Here is a 20,583-nt window from a genome sequence, read left to right as displayed (position 1 = left end):
GTAGGCAGGAAAGATAGTGACCCTAATTTTAGAGACAAAAAAACTGAAGCACAGACGTTAAATGTCACCAGGGTGATATGTCCTCTAAGGTGTTCTGTGCCTAACCTCATGGTGGCCTCTTCCCCATGCTACACAGCTAGCGAGGCTAGAGGAAACGGTCAGGCGCAAGCTCAGAGAGACAGCCATAAGCCTCCCTCAGAAGGAGGACAAACTTTCAGCCTTTCCTTGGACACAGAAAGGAATTATGGTAAGTTATAAAAGGGGTTTGGGTCTTTGATTTCATTCATCTAGAATGATCTAATTCGTAACTAGCGGCACGCCCATAGTAGACCGTGATCGTGGGCAAGCAATGTAATGCCTTCAAGCCTATTTCCTAACCTGCAAATGTGGATGAAAGCCACACAGAAGGTAAACCCCACGGTGCTGGGAGGATACATGAAACAATGAAAGGGGCCTGCTAAGCCCCCCAATCATTAAATATATGCTGACTCTTAAAAAAAAAATATATATATATATATATAAAATAAAATATATATATATATATATATATATTTTTTTTTTTTTCTTATTCTCTTTTCCCACAGGACATGGAAGACAGGCTCTCCCTTCTCTATGTCCATAACAGAACCTTCCATACTGCCACCTAGGAAGGCCACATTTAGTCTTCCTTTCCTTGACTGTTGAAGATGGGAATTAACATGTCCATTTCAAAGACAGGAAAAACAAGGCTCAGAGTGGTACACATGTTGAAAATAGCAAAACCAGGTTCAAATCCAGACGTCTGAATCTACAGCCTATGGTTCTTGATGACTTTGCCCCAATCCAAATCCTATTACAACCCCACTCTCACTGGGTCTAAAAATCACCCTGAGGTACTAGCTGCTGCCACCCCAAGGTGCTACTACTCCCAGAAGGATGGATCTGGAGAGGAGAGGCAGAGTCACAGAAAAACCCGAGACCCAAAGCTATGCTGGAGAAAATACTTTAGGGCAGGAGCGCTCAGCCCAGCACCCCCTAGATGGCATCAGGTAAAGAGCTCTTCCAGCCCCCCAGCCCTAGGCCCGGCCTTACCGTGCAGCAGGCACACCCACCTTCTCACTGTCATTTTCAGTGAATTTATTCAGAAGCCGGGTTCGCTGCTGCCCTCTCAGGTTCCGCAGGAGGGAAGCCAGGATCGAACAGACATGCTCTGGGTTGGGAAGGAGAAAAGGGAACATGCTGTGATCAGAGCGGTAATTATTACCTCTCTTCAAGCCTGATCTGGCTCTATTGGAGGAGGAATAAGTAGGCCTTCCCTGACTGCTGCTATTGATTAATAAGACAAGAACTTAAATTATGTCATTGGAAACCTGTACTGATCTTGAAACGCTGCACAAGAAACATATTCAAAAGGGATGATATCCTCAAGGACAACTTGAACGAGTGAATCAAAACTAAGTCAGAACTTCTAGTCCACCTGGAATTAATTGATTTTTATTGTTCACAACAGAACCTTAAACTAATCCCCCATTTACAGAAATAACCTGTGAACACAGTATGAATGTCCGCTATGAGAGGAGTATATAATGAACAAACAAGACGTGTTCTATCAAATCCTCAAAATTCCCTCATACCTTCCCCAGGTAAATATCCTGGAATTCAGTAAGAGACGTGACAGGGCACCAGGGTTATCACTGCCATTCTGGTGCAGCTAAAACTCCTTCAAGTTTGAAAGCAGTTGGCCAGTAAGTACTTCAAAATGGTAACGATGCTTTTTGAGTTCATGTAACCCACAGGCTTCTATTATGAGCTACTATTTTTCTACCGTGGGAAGAAGAGGGTAATTGAAGGGTATATTATAGGCTTTAGCTGTGAAGAGATTCTTTTCTTTAAAAAGAATTTTTAAAAATCAAGAATAATGACCTTGAAAAGGAGGCGGCAGAAGTCTAGTCGTGGAGAAATGACAGAGGGAAGTTTATTTTGAGATAATGCCCAGAGCGTAGGCAACAAATACTCTATCTGAAAAGTGACTGAAGAACATCTTCACATGACAAACTCCCCTTGAATTCTCAAAAAGTCACCTATTAATTAAAGCCCCCGGTAGGCATTCACCACAGCATAGATACAACTGTTTGCCCCTCATTTACGTTGGAAGCATTCCCTGCCTCTCCACATCCCCAGTCTTGTACTGCTGGAGGCCGTCTGGCATCCTGTCTTCTATCCACAGTCACCTCTCTGGGAAGGCCCATGCTAGTCCCACTGCTCTAAAAACCACCTCCATGCTGACAGCTGCCAAACTTGGGTGTACCGGCCAGTCCTGTTCTCTGAAAGCAGACTCATGTGCTCACCTTTCTCCCTGCTCTGTCCACGTGGTTGACAACAGCTCCTTTTCAACTGGACACATCCCAAATCCAGCTCCTGCTCTGCCTCCTCAAACCTGTTCCCCACAGTCTTCCCCACCTGGTTAATGGCAACCAAGTTCTCCAGTTCCTCAGGCTGAAAACAGTGGAGATGTCCCTTAACCTCTCCTTCTTCACAGGTCTCACAGGAAACCTTGTCAGTTTTACCTTCAAATTATACCCAGAATCCCACCTCTTCTTCCTGCTGCCCCTCCGGCGGCTACTCAGGTCCACACCACTGTCCTCTCTTGCTTGGAATATTCAATTCAATATTCTCTGCTTCCACCCTTGCTCCCTCTGGCCCCATGTCCACACAGCAGTCAGAACGATCCTTTAGGTTAAAACCCAAAGTCAGAGCCCAACATCTCTCTGCTTAAAGCCCGCTGATGGCTCCCCAAATCACTTGGACTAAATGCCATTTTAACGTCAGGCGAGCTCCTGGTCTCGTCACCAGATTATTGCATGGCTCTATCGTCTCACCCAGTTTTACTCAGCTGCCATCTTCTAGATGAGGCTTTTCCTTGACCACCCCATTTAAAAACGCAATACCCTGACACTACCTAGTTCCAAGTCTTAGCTGCTTTATTTTTCTCTTCAGCATAATTACTTTCTAAAACACCCTATAATTAATTAATTCATTCATTAATTCATTCATTCTGTTCAGTCTCCCTTCAATCAGAATGTCAGCTCCTTAAAGGCAGGAATCTTTGTCTGCTTTTTTCATTGGTCTATCCCTCCCTGGTCCCCAAACAATGCCCCAAGTTTACCCCAATCTCTCTCTTTCTCTTTTGCAACTTTTGTGTGAAGCTGAGATTAAGGTGGTATAATCTCCATCTTGAACAAAATGAAGGGAGCAGAGAACAGGGAATAGGATGGGGTGAGTGCAGAAAGCAGAGAGTGGACAGCATAGGACCTGTTTTCACAAGAAGGCAAAGACTGTCATGGAACCAAGGGTAAAGACAGTGAACCAAACAGCTCAGCTCAGGGTGAGAATGTAGGATAAGACAAGGCCATTTTTGGAGGCACAAGTCAGGGAAAGTTCTCTGACCTCACTGCATGCCAGGGAGAGGAGAGAAGGGCAGAGTAGGGGACGTCATCAGTTCTCCAATCTTAGGCTCTGATCTCTTCAGCTGCTGAGCAGATGTGGGACCAGCCATAATCAATGCAGTGAACTCTAACAGGCTCAGTTCTGAAACTCTGAAATTACTCAGCATAACAAGTGGCAATAATCTCCATGTGTACATATGACAATCTGACAACCACAGAGGAAGAAAAAGAAATCAGCCAGAGTTCTCATAGACTATCTGGGCCAAATCTCTCATTGTGTAGACGGAGTAAAGAGCACAGGGACTGGTCTGCACAGCTAACTGGTGAAAGAGGCAGAACTCAAACTTCAGATGACTCACGCCATCATTCACTGGCTACTTGCTTATCTTTGTGCTGGCAAGCACCTGGAGCTCAGGGGGCCCACAAATAAACACCACATTATCCCTAATCTTAAGGAGCTCCTTATTTAGTGCAGAAACAAAACAATGGTAACAGGGTAGTGTGACAAGTCCCATCACTGAGGTACACAGGGGACCTGGGGAGCACAGAGAAAGGATATCTGACCTAAAAGGATTCCCACTGGAGGTAACAAACAACTGAACATCTTCAAAAAGTTCCAATACAACAGCTCTGGCTGACAACCAGGTTGAGAAGAGGAGAGAGCAACGCAGGCGGAAGGAACAATATATGCAAAGGCAAGTTTGGATGCAGTGTCATAACCACATGGAGGAGGGGAGGCCAGTTAGGTGGCAGAGGGTAGATCATGAAAAAAAGTTGCAAGAATCCACCCATGAATTTCAAGATGGGAAGAGACAAGACAAAATGTGAGTTTAGACCAACCCTTAGCGCTAGAGTCCTTTTAGAGATGAAGATCAGGAAAATGTTTCTCTTTCCTGATGAATTTTTTATGCTTATCAGGGCTCCCTCTTTGCCTTGGCTACTGGGAAGCTCAAAGATGAGTTTCAGCTCACCCATAGGAAACAATTTCTTTTACTGCCTTATTAGGGATTCCCACCATGATCCACCAATTGATTTTAAAATAAAAGTAAGGGGGTACGGGGTCACTCAGTCGATTAAGCATCTCCCTTTGGCTTATGTCATAACCCCATCGTGCTGGATCTAGCCCCATGTTTGGTTCCCTGCTTGGCTTCTCCCTCTGCACCTCCCCACTGCTTGCATCCTCTCCCATTCTCGCAAAGAAATAAATAACATCTTTAAAAAATTAAATAAAATAGAAGTAATGGATACACATGGTAAAAATGAGACCATACACAAAGGTCTAAAACACTATTCAACAAGTATTTATTGTCTTTTCTCATACTGCTGTCATCATCCTTTTCTTCTCTCCCAAGGGGAAAATACCTATAAGATATCTTGTGTATATTCTTAGAGGAGAGGAAGAAAAATAATATACATACATAATAGTAATATACATTCACATAAGATGTAAAAATACACATATATATGTGTGTGTATATATACATATATATATATATATCTTTCCATATCAGTACACACTTCATTTTTTTCTAATGGCGATCTAGGATTCCACTGACCTTATTTATCATAATTTAACTAGTGTCCTGCTCAATCATGAGTATTTTAGGTGGTTTCCCGTTTTCGGTTGTCTGTTTTGTTTTTGCTGTTAGAAACAATGCTGCACCAAACATCCACGTGCACATATTCTGGCATGTGTACTTTTTTTCTGGCATTAATACACCTTTGTATGTGTATTTTTTTTAAAAAGATTTCATTTATTTATCTGACACAGCGAGAGAGAGATCACAAGTGGGCAGAGAGGCGGGGAAGCAGGCTCCCTGCTGAGCAGACAGCCCAATGCAGGGCTCGATCCCAGGACCCTGGGATCATGACCTGAGCTGAAGGCAGAGGCTTTAACCAAGGTGACCCACTGCATGTGTATACTTATGGCAAATTCCTAGCAGTGGAATTGGGTGAGTCAAAAAGTATTCATACAGAATATACTGAAAGACGCTGATAAGTTATTTGCCAAAAAGGTTGTACCAATTTCATGTCCACTCTCAGTGTCACACACACACAGAATGGAAGCAAAATTGTATGTATGTATATACTATATATATATATATATGAATATACAATAGATATACAATACATATATATGTATTTATATTCTTACATATAAAGAGTATCCATTTTCCCATATCCTCACTCAGATTGGATACTATCCAACTTAAAAATTATGACAACTTTTAGTGGGTGAAAAGTGGGCTCTTCTTCTGATTAGCATGTTTTTGCTCTTGTTATGAACAAGGTTAAGCAGCTTTTCTGATGTTTACTGACCGCTTGTATTGCTTTCTGGGTGAGCTGCCTGGCCTTATTTCCAATTTGATTTCTATGAGCTCTATGTAAATTAAGACTATTATCCTTTTGTCATATACACTGCAAATATTTTCTCCAGCTGGACATTTGTGTTTTGACAAATTCTTATTCAAAGCTAAGGTTTAGTGTCACCATATTGTTTTGCTACAAGTAGCTTCAAGTACCTAGCTGAAAGTAAGTAGGGTACAATAGTAACTGTCACCAATTGTGTATCTGTGACAGTAGGCTTGAGTCTGTACACAATTTTCTCACCGAATCCTCACTACTAAGCCATGAGAAAGGTACCATTCTCATCCCTCTTTTATAAATGGAGAATCCAAGGCTCAGAGAGGTTCATCAACTTACTTAATGTCATGTCCTTCAGTCAGTGGTGGGAACTAGGTCGGAACCCAAGATGCCTGACTCTAAACAATAAGCTTTCCTACTATGTTGTTATATGTTGTCTGGATATAAAAAGTAACCATCAGAGCTTTTAAAGAAGATAAAAGAAACCAGAAAGTAAACCATGCAAAGCCTGATGATGTGCTTCATGTGGGGCTCATTGTGTCCAAAAGGTTGGCACTATGTAAATGTGGATTTAAAAAAAATTCAACAATTTTAATGAGAGAAAATGAAGCAACAGGCCATATGGAGTAAGACTCCTACTGAGTTACTCTTTCCAGAGGTGATTTCTACCTGAGTCTAAATAAAGAAGAGACTTTGGGTTTTAGGCAGTTCTGCAAATACTGAACCAGAACTTCTCAAATTTCCCTTTTAATCATGCTGATTATGATGGAGGGTGACAAGTTGCAAGAGAATGTTCTCTATATACCCAAACAAGATGGGAGGGTGGGGTGCCAGTGGAACAGTGCTGCTATCAGGAGCTGTAATTTTCAAAGAGGAAAATGTAATATACAGAATAATCATCTTTTTTGGCACTAGATCATATTAGCATGCATTTCTACAGCTCATCCCAGCCTGGAGCAGGAGATACCTTGATCTATTACAGAGTATATACTAAGAACAAATGGCATTCACCTATTTGGGATTTTAAGCAAAAAACAGGTTGTTAATTTCAGGAGACCCGAAGCTGCTTAGGTAGCTTAGGTACCTTCTGTCTCTTTCTCTCTGGGTCTTGTGGTTGGCTGTAGGTCACTGGTACCTGACAGATAGGAAAACACTTCAGCTACCCCAAGTTTTATACACACACACACACATACACACTCACAGTTTCATTAGCCACTAATAAATGTAGCCTCCCTAGGAACAGATTTCAGCCCAAGGTAGTGTCAATTTTTCATGCACCAAGAAGATGGGGAGAACTGCTGGCACAGAGAGCAGGGGAGATAACAGGTTTATCTGCTGGCCAGCACCACTCAGCTGCTCTGTCATTTCGACAGGATAAAATGGAGTCAAAGGATGGCTATGGAGCTGTCAACGCAGATGGCGTGGATGTGGTGATTCCCACTGCAGCAAACAACCTCTAAGGCAGGGTCCAGGGAGAGCAGAACACAAACACACATATACACACACAGGGCTCGGGGAGAGCAGAATGAACACACACACACACACACACACACACACACACACACACGGTAAAGGAAGCCACAGGCTTCTAGATGGGAAGGCCAAGCCAACCTACAATTTCAAGTCACTAGGTAGGGAGGCCGGGGTCTTGGTGGAATATTCCAGAGCCAGTACTGACACTGTGTCAGTGTGAGCCCCTGCCTGCCTGTGCCCCGCTCAACAGACAACTGCCAGCCTCAGGCACTAATCAGTGACACCACTGCGAGGGCTGGTTCTGGCCCCTCTTCCCTAGCTTTAGGAGCCTCTCAAGGGTGATTAGCAATGGGTTAGACCCCTGGGTATCTGCAGTTTGATTCTCTGGGGTCAGTTTGAGTTCTGTCATTTTCAGAGCTGGAAGGAGAATTAGAAATCTTTGCCTCAACTCCTCTGGAATTTTGAGTATAGAAACCATATCCCTGATAAGGGATGTGATTTGCTTCAGGTTAAAAGTACCGCTGGCATCTAGATCTGCAATTTATCTTTTTAAAAAATAACAACAGAAACTTTCGAGAATCTGATGAACTCATGCATGCTATCCTTTGCAAAACGTATTATATACAAATGTAACACTTCCATTGAATTTCAGAGTGTTTCCATCTCTTGGGGATGGCTCCTTTGTTAAGAACCTATGATCTAGTATACCCAGATCAGAGGTCTTTCCAGAATGGAACAAACCAGACAGTGGCAGTGACTCCAACTAGCCTCGTACAGGGTGCACTGTTTTTGTAAAGGAGGAGATGGACTAACATTTCTCATCCTCGGTCTTAAAAAAGGGTGGTCTCCAAACCCCAGGAGGTTAACAACTCTCTCTGTGAGGAGAGCTCCTTATCCATAGATAGGTCTGTTAACAACCAGGCCTACTGGTGGCCCACTGCTGAGAAAGACGCATAGGTACAGCAGGAAGTCTAACTTCTAGGACCTGCTCCAGAAAGGCCAACAATTAACTAACCTTATGTGGAGCTTTAGGATCAGACTGACTTGGATTTGAGTCTTGCCTCTGGTGCTCACTAAAACCTGGGCATATTGTTTAATCAGTAAGTCTGTTTTCCTGTTTGTAAAATGCGGCTGTCCCTTCCAGCTATTAAATCCCTGTATCAAATGAGACAGGTGCACAACAGGCACCCAACAGACATTCATTTGAGATTTTCTGTGCTGATGAGGAACATGGCAACACAGTCTCCAGCCCACATACCTGTCGCAGATCACCACCTAGCGCCTCCCACAGTGCTTCCTGGTCGCGTGACTGCCACTCAATGTGTTTTAGTCTGCCTGTGCCACCCTCACTAGCCTGTGCCGAGGGAAACAGGAACTTAGGTGGCCTGACTTTCTCAGCTGGTGGGGTTATCTTCTGTAACTCGAGATTTGTTCTAACCCTAAGATGGCGCAAGGCCAACTTCACTCAGACTCTTTAATCCTAGAATAAATTAAAATAAAGTGCTTGTGCATGACTGCCTATAAAGCCAGATAATACAAGTTCTGGGAGACCTGCAGACAGCCCTGCAGTGGGCGGTGGCTATTTACTAGTAAGCTGAAGGACACAGCACAGCGAAGCAGAGATGGTCCTACCTTTTAATAAAAATAAATGTACTCGGCCATGGTAATCATTTGCCTTTTGATCTTGCTGTAGAATTGAAAACACAGCCCATGATCTGTAGAGGAAATGAAAAATACCTTCTCTTTTATGAGTTTTGTGAGCACAGGATAATTAATTACAGGGCATGAAGTGGTGCATACACCAGCTCAAACTTCTGGGCACCTACTATGTGCCGGGCAATGTAGCAAGTGCTGGGACACAGAGAAGAAAGACAGACCACCCTAAAGGAGCTCATCATCCTAGGAGCGAGGCCAAGAAATAAACACCTACCACTGAGTACGTGAGTGTGTGGTACACGTGGAATACGCAGAGCACACATGTGGAGGGTCCCTAACTCAGCTGGGGTAGGGGAGGAAAGAGGAAGGAATGGGAATGGGCAGGGCTGGCTATTTTCGTCATTTCGCATTCTCAGACTCCTGGAAGTGACACAGAGCTGGGTGCGTTACATAGGCAAGTGAACGGCTGTAAGCTCAGAGCTCCAAGCTCTCTGTGGGAAAGCGGATAGAGAAACAGAGGCCAGGATTTTGGGTTCTATGGACACATTTAGTTCTTACAGGTCTCCCAAAGTAGGGATTGGAGTGGGAGGTGGGGAACAGGGGGATGGAGGGGACAGGGAGCACAGTGTCAATCCCTAAATGACTTCCTTACCATTCTGTGCCAAGAAAAAGGCCTCCAGATGTCAGAGGTGTCCTGCTTGCATCTGTTGAAGTTTTGGTTCCAGGAGGCCACCAAAAGAAGAGGCACTAACAACCTGAGCTGGGCCACAGGAGGCAGCTTCCAGGGGTCTTAGACACAGGAACGGACATAGCTTCATTTGTTTATTCATAAAATAGAACCCTACAATGTTAAGATACAGTGTTTGGGGACTTAGACATCCAGACACTGACTCTGCCCTCCAGGTGCTTGCAGTCTATCAAGTCTAAAATTACTTGACAGGCAGTGGTAGTTGATGAGAAAGAGGCAGAAACTGAGGAGGCAAATACTCTGCTAGCCAGGTGTCTGGGAAGACTGGTGGGCAAGATGCCATGTGAGCTGAGCCTGGGAGAAGAGAAGCAAGCAAGAAAAGAGCTTTGAAGGGGAGGGGAGGGAATGGGAACAAAGGTATTCCAACCAGACGGAGAGCGTGCATCAAAGGCGTTAAGCTGGAATGCACAGGTTATGGACAAAGAACTGGGAAAGGATCTGTGTGGCAGAGAGAAGGGAGGATGAAAGGTGATGAGGTTGGAAAGGTGGGGGTGGAGTGCAGACCACAGATAAGTACAAATGCTGGACTATGGACCCTGATCACTGCCTTGCTAGCCTAGCATCTCAATACTGGCCCAGCCTGTGTGGTTGGACAATGAATTCAGGGCCCCTCTGAGGCGCATCCAGCTTCAGAGCCTGCACCTGCGTTCCAGAAGCCCAAATGGTTAAGAAAGATATGGGTCAGCTCCAGCTCTACTCTTAGGATGGAAATGGTCCCTGTACTTCAACCAGCAGGCCCATGTCTTGGCAACATCTTGCAGGGCCACTTTTAAATTCAAGGCCATGCAGCAGGGCTGCCTTTGTTTCCATGGAACATCTAAGGCCATTAGCTCTTTTGTCTTAAGGAGATCATACAGAATTGTTCTTCTCTCGTTTCTAAAATTAAAACCATCTCTGTTTTATTGCCCATGCTTGCTGCCTACCTGTCCCTGAACTCCCTCAGACAGACAGACAGACAGACATCCTGCTTCCTGGTAAGACTCTAGATGCAAACAGGATGTTTAAAATATCCTAATTAAACCGATCCCGACTTCAGCAGTAGTGTGCTGGAATACAGATTAATCTGCTTCATGCCCGGCACTAGCAGCTGAAGTAGCAGGAGGCCCTGTCAAATCAAGCCACAACATTACACTCCTCTGCCTTTATTATTATTTTTCCCCTTTTACATTCCATTATAATGGACATCTGCTTAGCAGGGGATGTGGTAACCCAAGAAGAGTCACGCGCGTGTGCTCAGCCACTCCAGTCGAATATTGATGCAAGTCAAGTCAAACACTCTTCTCGAAACAGATGGATCTGTGTTAGCATCTATATATAGCGCTTTAGACACATACATACAAAATGCATACATTCCTATTCTTCATAAACATTTACTGACTCCTGAATATGAGGCAGGCCCTGGGCTAGAGAGTAGGGACTTAAAGAGGCAATCAATATTTACTGTAAACCTACTATGTGCCTGTGTGTACTCTGCATGTATTACTTCATGTAATACATGAATTCTCATAACAATCCTAGGAAACATGTTTATTATTCTCCCCATTTTATAGATAAGAAACCAAAGTTTGCTTCCCAGGGTTTCACAGCTAGGAAGTGACCTAATTAGTTCCACTATACTAAAACTTGATTATCTTCCTCATGAGTTAAAAATACTCCATAAGCAGATTTAAAAACCATTCAACCTCACTAGTGTTGCAGATAAAGCCATGAGGTAGTTTCATGCGATGAAAATTTCAAAACAGCTGATGCCTGGAAGGCTGCAGGGCAGTGAGCTCCCTACACTGCTGGCCACGGGAGTACTCGGGCTGCTGCACCGAAACCACTGCTCTGCCGTTGGAGTCTTCTCAAGAGATGGCAAGCCTGCCTCCCAAGTGGGGGCCACATCATACTCATCTCTACACCTTCAGCACTTAGTCTTGCACCACAAAAATTCAACTAATACTGAATGTGACATCCTAAGAGAACACCATGGTTTTAAGAGTTAGCCATCAGATATCTATGCATAAAAAAGGAGTAACTGATTTCCTGCGAGGGCCTGGGTCAATCAGGGAATTTTCAGAGTCTCCTCTGAAGACTGAGGAGGAATTTATCAGACACAAAGGAGGAACACCATTCTAGACAAAACACAAGAGGCTGAAAGGCACGGACGTGTGAAGGAGCACAACAGGGGACAGGCTGCAGGGGTGGGTGGTGGCGTGTAAGATGAAGCAAGAGAAGCAGGAACCCTGCACACTCAACTAGAGGCAGAACTTTGTCCAATAAGACCTAAAGAACGCAGGATGGAGAATAAGTAGTATGCTCAGACTTATGTTCCAGAAAGATCATTCTGGAAGATTTACTAGAATGTACACTGGAGGGAAAGCAGGAACAGATCCAGATCATTACAGAAACATAGGAAACAAATGCAATAAACTGCATTTGGGTATATCTAAGAGTTACTTCTCCCTAAGCAAAAACTGAAATAGTTAATGGTCTTTCAGAAACAAGCCCAGTTTCCTTGCTCCCTTCTGGAGGGAAGAAGTAAAGTATGACATAAAGAACACCAGAAAAGACTTAAGAGACAGGGATTTCTAGTACAAACTTTAAAAAAAGTCTTCTCCTTGGCTCTGCATAGGTCTCTTGTCCATCTACTCTCTGGACCTCAATATCCTTGTCTATAAAAGAGAGAAGTAGCCTAGATGACACACAAGTAAGGTCTTCCCTTAATTGAATTACAAGATTCTACTTATCAAAATGAGATGTGAACTACCAAGTGGCCCAGCAATTCCTCTCCCAGATAGTACTCAAGAGACAATGAAAACACATGACCACAAAAAGACTCGGACACAGGACATTCTACAAAAACAACGTTCAGGTCAGCTCCACTCGTAATGATCAAAAACCTGAAATAGTCCGGCAACAGGAAAAATGGAAAAATGAGCCCACACTATGGAATACTACTCAGGGACAGAAAAGAACAAACTATTGATGCACTAGACAGCATAGGTGAATGTCAAAAACAGTCTGCCCAGTGAAAGCTTTATCCCTAAAGGGTATCCGTTGCCTAAGCCTGCAGACATGGAGCTCTAGATGAGGTTCACCTAAGACACGGTAAAAACCTCAGAACAGTGGATGCCTTTGTGAGGTGGGGGAGGGCTTGACTAGGGAAGGGCATGAGGGAATTTTCTGGGTAGCGATAACATTCTGGACCTTGACAGAATATGTATCTGTCCAAATCTGCCAAACAGTGCACTCAAAATGTGTGCATTTCACTCTATGTGCTTTTTGTTGTTAACTAAACTCTAGGCTATTAGCCTACTCCTAGGCTAATACTCCTGCTTAAGTGTTTAGGGTGAAGTGTACTGATGTCTGTAACTTATTTCCTGCATCAAAAATTAAAATGAATGGATGAGAGAAATGGACGGAAGTGACAAAGCAAATACAGTAAAATGTTAACTACAGAATCTAGGTGGTGAGTATGTGAGCATTTACTGTACAATTCTTTCAACTTTCCTGTATGTTTGAAAATTTCTGTAAGAAAATATTGGGAGGAAGAAGGCAAGGGAAAAAAGTGAGAGATGAGCACTTGGAATATAAATGGGATGAGATTCCTAAAGGTTATTTTTCCAAAAAGTAGTTTTTAATATGTCTGTTGTTTGAAATTTTGAATGCATTTTCCATTGAAATAGGCCCACTGAAACCCATTTAACCTGAAATATAGCCAAAATTAATTCAGTATTCTCATTTTTCAGTTGCGATGAGATTCCACAAACATTGCCTAATCACCTACTGACTGCAAAGCAATATGATAGGTGTTGCTTTTGGTTGATTTATTTTTTCTTTCCCATGGGATATCCCCCTCCTTTCAGAGCTTGAGCACCAGTAAGGGTTTAAAAAAGTGTTTAAGTGCTAGCTTAACTAATTTACAGCCTTGAATCTGTGGGAAAATAGGCCTTGCAGCAAGAAAGGGATACATATGCTCAAAAAATACTTCTTTCTGCTACACAACTATTCTCCAAGGGCTCCGAGTGAAAAGAACAGAATGATGTGGTAGCTAACATTCCATCTCAGGGTTTGAGGGGAAAAGCATGAAGCTCTCTAGGTCAAATGTTTGTATATTAGGGAAAGCCCGTACCTCAGATGGGTTGAAAGGGAAGTCCATGAAGCTTTAAGGGCCTGCTAAGTGCACACCCAACCATCTCCAGTGGAAAATGACTCCAACCTGTAGTTTTTGATGACTCCTACAATGTGCTGTGCCAGTCCAATCACCCCATCACTCTAGTGGCGGCAGTGGGCACTAGGAAATGATGCTGGTTCTGGTGGGCACCATGAGGAATGAACTGGCCACCAGTGACTTCAGGAACTCTTCAGAAGGCCTGGACTATCTCCACCGAAGAGAGATGCTCTATGCCAACTGGTAGCATCCTGACTAGTGAGGACTGCCAGTTACCTACCCATTTTCTTTGATTCCTTACCAATAGAACCCATATATGTCTGGTAATTTACCCAGCTTAAAAAAACAACAAAGGCAGAAAAACAAATGACAGCCTCCCTTATAGCTAGGTATGACCTAGCTTGACCCAAGTGACCCAAGTGACTCACTTTGGGTCAAGACTTAAGAAAAATGGGGAAATGGAACTTCTGGGAGGAGATATGTCACCTTCTGCCCTGCCTCCTTCCCCTTTTTGCTTTTCTGCAGCCTGGAATATAGACACAGTTACTGGAACTCCATGATCAAGACCATGAGGCAATCTTGAAAACAGAAGCCAGGCACATTTATATGCGCTTGGGATGCACCAATAAGGAAACAAATATCCCTGGTCCTGTGAGAAGGACAGCAGAGCAGAATAACAAAAGAACGTGGGTTCCTGAAGACATCTTAAAACTACCAGTCTAGGGGCGCTTGGGTGGCTCAGTGGATTAAAGCCTCTGCCTTCGGCTCAGGTCATGATCCCAGGCTCCTGGGATCTAGCCCCACATCGGGCTCTCTGCTCAGCAGGGAGCCTGCTTCCCCCCCATCTCTCTGCCTGCCTCTCTGCCTACTTGTGATCTCTGTCTGTCAAATAAATAAATAAAATCTTAAAAAAAAAAAAAAAAAAAGCTACCAGTCTAGTCCTGATCTCTGGACTTCTTTATTTGAGACAAAAATAAATCTCTAGTGATCTATTTTATTTAAGCCAGTATTATTTCCAGTCTCTGTTACTAGCAATGAACTGTAATTCCTAACTGATAACACTAATCCGGTAAGTTCTTTTCTAGGAAGTCCAAAGAGACACTGTGTGCCTAGAAGCCAGGTATTCATTCCAAGAAAGCTGAGTATACAGTCCCACTTGTTTTGGGGGAGCTAGCCACACATCCCAGTGGGGAAAGTCCTAGAACCAGAGGTAACAGCTAGTAAGAAGGTACATTCCCTTTTTTCTCTGCCTCAATGTCTCTAAGGTTCTATACGCTTTTCCATTATATTCTGGAGAACTTGGCTGGAAGCACTAACATGTTTTTGTTTTTTAGGTTATTAGCCCTCATTCTTGTGAAGACAGAAATAAATGCCTAGTGTTTCAGGACCTCTGTTTTCTCTCTGCACTCCTGCCAATACTTAGGTTGGTAGCACCCACACCCGGCAGTATTGGGAAGAACTGGTCTGAGATGGCCGGAGATGGCCCAGATGCAGGGTTTCTGACTCCCAAGACTGATACCTCCAGTAATGAAGACAGCTGAATGTCAGGTGTGGCTGGTTACAGCTTCCTTTTCCATAGCATATCACTTTTAGGGGTGTTCCACCTAAGTGAATTTAAACTCATTCTGTGGCCTAGAAGCTCTCTTCGGGTCTGAAAAGGGCATGATACAGTTACCATCATCTTCCTTCCCACATCCAAACAAAAACATAGAAACTTTCAGATCGTAAAATGAGATAATCCCCATGAATGTGTGTAGTGTGATTTTTTTTTTTTTTAAAGAGTCCTTTTCAATGGTTAGCTTACTATATTCTCTGGGAAGGCTCAGCACAATCCAGGCAGTTTTTTGGATACCTGGGTATGTATGGACATATCTGGGGCTAAGCATGGGTACCAGAATTCCCCCACATTCTCTCCTCTCCATGATCTGTCCACCATTCCAAGTCCCACTTTCCAAGTACCTGCCTGCCAAGGAGCAGCAGAGCTTATCATCACAGCCCCAAAGCAAGGGCGGTGTTCTTGTGCTCTGAAAGCCATCCCTGGATGCCTGCTTTAGATTAGAAATTCAGTTTAGAGAAGAAAAAACAAGAAAAAGAAGAGCCTGTTTTCAGGGCCTTCAGGGAATGATCTAAACCTAGCTCTTTGCTCCTTTCATCTGCTTCACCAGGCCTGCCTTAGCGCTCTTCAAACAGCCACCGGCCCCTCCTCCCATTCTTCCGCAGTTAGCAGCCTGGCCCTCCTTCCAGCTGCTGTGGCCTCACCAACTGCTGAGCTCCGCACACTCTTCCTCCAGACTCTGGGGCTTCAGCTGATTTCCACAGAAACCAGAAAACCCTGCTTGCAGACCCAAGGCGGCCTTATGTTCATTTGCTTGAAGTCTGACTTCTTAACCTTCTTCCATCAGCCAGTAACACCACAGAGCGAGAGGATAGGAGCATCTCGGTGTCGCACTAACGCAGTACTTTCATTTTCAGTTTCAGGCTAACGAACTAAACTGTCCTCCAGTCTTGCACACACAAAACCACTGCAAAAACAAGTTGTGATCTCTGTGAAGATGGTTCCTGATCAGATTCTAACAGGGATGAGGCCCTTAATAAGGAGGAGAGAAGGGAAGCTGCTTAATCTTAAGAAACACTGCACTTGTGAACAGCAACTCCATGTTCTGGTTAATAAGAGGCTATCATCAACAACTGGCAAATAGATGAAGTGGTCTGCCACCCCCACTGCAACCAGTTGTCCCCGAAAGAATGATGGGCCTGAGAGGTCAACGTGACTTTCCCAAGGGGTCTCTCTCAGGAGGAAAAAAGCATTTATTAGTGTTATGTGCCAGGTTCCTATGCTAGGAGCTTTACACACTCTTCCTCACTTATTAATCATGACACTCTTGGAGTAGAATATTCTCCCCATTTTACAGAGGAGAAAAAATAAGGTGCCTTACCCAAGTTCTCAGAGCTAGTGAGGGTCTGAGACTGATCTGACCTCCAAGGCTAGCTTTCTTTTTTTTTTAAAGATTTTATTTGTCAAAGAGAGAGGGGGAGAGAGAGAGAGAAAGAGCAAGCACAAGCAGGGGGAGTGGCCAGCAGAAGGAGAAGCAGGCTCCGTGCCAAGCAAGGAGCCCAATGCAGGGCTCGATCCCGGGATCATGACTTCAGCTGAAGGCAGATGCTTAACCGACTAAGCCATGCAGGCAACCCCCAACAAGGCCAGCGTTCTTTCTGTCACCCTAAATATGCCTTTCTAGTGGTGAACTAAAATTACTAGCACCCAAATTTCCAGGGTACTGCTTAGCAAACTGAGTTGTGAGAAATAAAAAGAGGCCGTTTTGAACAAACCTACAAACTGAACTGCCAATGTCCCTCCCTATGCTTTATATAAAACAGATGGTTTCTGGCAAAAACTGACTTCAAAGTAATTTCTGTGAAACAAATCCTACTTGTTTACCACTGTGGAACCCCAGATGCATTCCCAAGGAAAAAATTCCCTTGCCTGCTTCATCATAAATATTTGGTAAGGGAGAATGATGAGCCGCCTCGGCGGATACTTGGCGTGACAGCAAATCAGCAGCGGCATGTCCTTGCTGGTCCTGGGATTCTAGAACTCCCCTCAGCGGAGCCACATGATCCTCCCTCCTCAGTGAGCCATCCCCAACAGGCCTCTGACATCACTCTGGTAGCTCCTAGAAAGTCTGTGTGGTAGAGAGGGACACACACTGGCACAGGGACAAGGAAACATTTTCTTCTCTAGCAAGATACTCACAAGCACAGTAATAATCAGAATGGCACTCTTCCTCTGGGACCTCAGTTTCCCCCGTTGTCTTTTGAACAGTGCTCCTAGCCCTCAAAATCTACAAAATTCTTCTTTCTCTATGTCAAAAGAGAGAATCTTTCTCTTTTGAGGGACCTTTCACATCCCTGTCAGAATATGATCAGGAAGCATCTTCACACAGCTCACCACATGTTTTTGCAATGTTTTTTTGTGTGCAAGTTTGGAGAACAGTTTAGTTCGTTAGCCTGAAACTGAAAATGAAAGATTTTCTCTTTTGACATAGAAAAAGAAGATGTTGAGAGAAAGATTCCACTGTCGGAAGCAGTCTGTAATTTTTATGTGTGTGCTTGTGACAACTGAGGGGTGCTACCAGCATCTCCTGGGTGGAGGGGAGGCATGCTGCTGCACACTTTATAATAATGCACACGACAGCCTCCCACCACAAAGAGTTAACTAGCTCAGAGTGTCAGTAGTGCCCAGGCTGAGAATCGCCACAATTGAAGCTACCTCTAACATCTAATAATAAGACACTATGCTATCAACAGATCCTTATGTTAGAATATACATTCTAGCTAGAAAAATGCCTATATCCAAGGCTCTCATTCATTTAAGTTATTAATTTTGTAAATTACAAATTGCACACACACAGTGAAATTATATAATGTCTAATGTTACCTTAAAATATTCCAGGGAGAAAAAAGAGGAGAATGAAATAAGGTTGGCAAATGTTAATCACAGAAGTTGGGTGATGGGTATATAAAGCTCAAGGTATAATTTTCTCTACCTTGTGTTTTTGAAATCTTTCATAATATTTCTTCTTCTTCTTCTTCTTTTTTTAAATACACTCTATGGCCAACATGGGGTTTGAACTCAACCCTGAGATCAAGGGTTGCTTGCTCTACTGACTGTGCCAGCCAGGTGTCCCTGAAATCTTTCATAGTAAAAGTGTTTTTTCTTCCAAGTGAGTTTTTATTCAGAGGGATATAAAAGATCAAAGGGATTCTACCCCTTCCCCCGCTTCAGCTTGAGCCATATCCTATGGCTGGGCAGAACTCACAAATGAATGGAAAAAAGCCAGCCAAGACCACCACACACGAGGATGCTATTAGGAGCCCAAGAAAGGGACCAGTCTAAATACAAATGTGGAAAACCAGGGAATGCTTCAAGGAGGGAGCAGGTTTGGGGGAAATTCCAAGGAGTAAGTAATCAGTCCCACAGAAAAGGAAGTAAAGGAGTGTCTCAGTCAAGGGAAAGCATCAAGTGTCAACACATGGCAGTCAAGACACGGAGGAACTACTATAGTGCAGGCTGGAGACAGGGCAGGGATGAGAACGGGGAACGGCAAGAAAAGACCATACGGGGAGGTTTTCCAGGTCATGCTAAACAATCTAGACTTTCTCCTGGACCTGCACGAAGAAGCCCTCAAGAAAGCAGCAGCACAGTCCTGTGATCAGATACGTGTTTTAGAGGTGCCGGAGGCAGTTCACCTGTGCTTTGGAAGAAGCAAAATGGACTGGAAAGAAGCAAGGATTCCAATAGGGAGTCTGTAAGAGGAGAAAAATGTTATCCTCATCTGAGAAAGGAACTAAAAGGGAATGGGGGTTAGTGTGGACTTACTGGAATTATAATGAGATTAACTTAAGGAGGTATTTATGATTATAACTAATTCCATCAATTAACTGCAAAGACACTGAAAGAGAGATATGCCTTAAGGATACCAAAATTGGGATTAACAGAGAAGAATCTACAAAAGGGCTAGAAAAATAAAATAAATTTAGTAGATTTATCAATGATAGCCAAGGAGGACAACAATACACGGGCTGTGGCTGTTTCCTTTCTCAGTTTTTGAAGGTTTTAGGCACATTTAAGAGCTAGGACCCTGAGTCTAGGAGTGTCTGCTCCGGCTGGGTTAGGAGAAAGCTGTCCCGGCCCAGGTCCTCTGCCCTCTTGGTCACCTCAACTAGCCTTGACAAATACAGTCAGCAGTCTGGTTCACTGTGTTTATTAGACTCTAACCCTAAGACCACAACATCAAATGCCTGCCTCTTCCAGAGCCCCACACCACATCCTCTGGTACTCTGGTAAATGCTATTCCCTCACCTCAAAGCGCTTCCCTTTCTTGTCCACTTGGGACACTCCCACTCACTTTCAACCTTCATTGGGATCAATGAAGGTAATTAATGTGCCTAAGGTTACTGTGATATTGTGATTTATTGTAAGATACATATATTTGGTCTTTGTCCCCCTTTCCGGCCTAAAGTTTCTAAAACCCTTGCAATTTCCTAAGTGAAGAGAGCCATAAAGGTGTCTTTTGTTTTTTTAATTAGGTGACTTCCCGAGTGCCCTAAGGGTGAGGGGCTGATTGCCAGGAAAACCCATCCTGTGATTAGAGGGTTATAACTTTCAGTCCCACCTCCAGATCTCCCCAGAGGGGAGAAAGGTTGCAGGTTCAATCTACCATGCCTATATAGGGAAGCCTCCCTAATACCTAAAAGGACAGGTCTGGAGAGGTTCTAGGCAGGTCGGAGGTGTTGAGAGAGTGGCAGCTGGAGAGGGCATGAAAGCTCCACGGCCATAACCTGCCCTGTGCAGCTCTTCGTCTGCTGTCCCTGGCTCATCCTTTCATATTTAACTGGTAACCTAGTACTTAAATTGTTTCTCTGAGTTTTGTGAACTGCTCTAACAAATTAATTGAACCAGAGGAGGGGGTCCTGAGAACCTCTGATTTTAGAGCCACTTGGTCAGAAGAACAGGTAACAACCTGGGCTTGCAAATTGCATCTGACGGAGGAGGGTAATCTTGTAGGACTGAGCCCCAAATCTGTGGAATGTGAAGCTATCTCTGCGTAGATAGTGTCAGAACGGAGCTGAATTCTTGCTGGAAAGTATGCTGGTGCCCATGAACTGCTTGTTGCTGTGAGGAACCCTCCTCCATCACACTGAAAGCTGAGTCTCAAAACACAACTGGTGTGGCATTTGAACTCAAGTCTGCATCACGTTCT

General features: G+C 43.9%; 1 protein-coding gene across 1 annotated transcript in view; it reads right to left on the bottom strand.

Moving 5' to 3' along the window:
* CTNNBL1 (catenin beta like 1) overlaps nucleotides 1-20,583 on the bottom strand; it is a 161,676-nt gene that overhangs the window by 27,536 nt on the left and 113,557 nt on the right. The window contains exon 12 of the mRNA XM_004746461.3: nucleotides 1,092-1,189. Coding sequence (XP_004746518.1) covers nucleotides 1,092-1,189 — 98 coding nt within the window. The remainder of the gene's footprint in view (nucleotides 1-1,091; nucleotides 1,190-20,583) is intronic.

The sequence above is a fragment of the Mustela putorius genome, unplaced genomic scaffold (assembly GCF_011764305.1).
Source record: "Mustela putorius furo isolate JIRA1106 unplaced genomic scaffold, ASM1176430v1.1 tig00000743_pilon_pilon_pilon, whole genome shotgun sequence".
NCBI lineage: Eukaryota > Metazoa > Chordata > Mammalia > Carnivora > Mustelidae > Mustela > Mustela putorius.
Note: the sequence above shows the minus strand (reverse complement) of the source record. Positions and strands in the feature narration are given on the sequence as shown.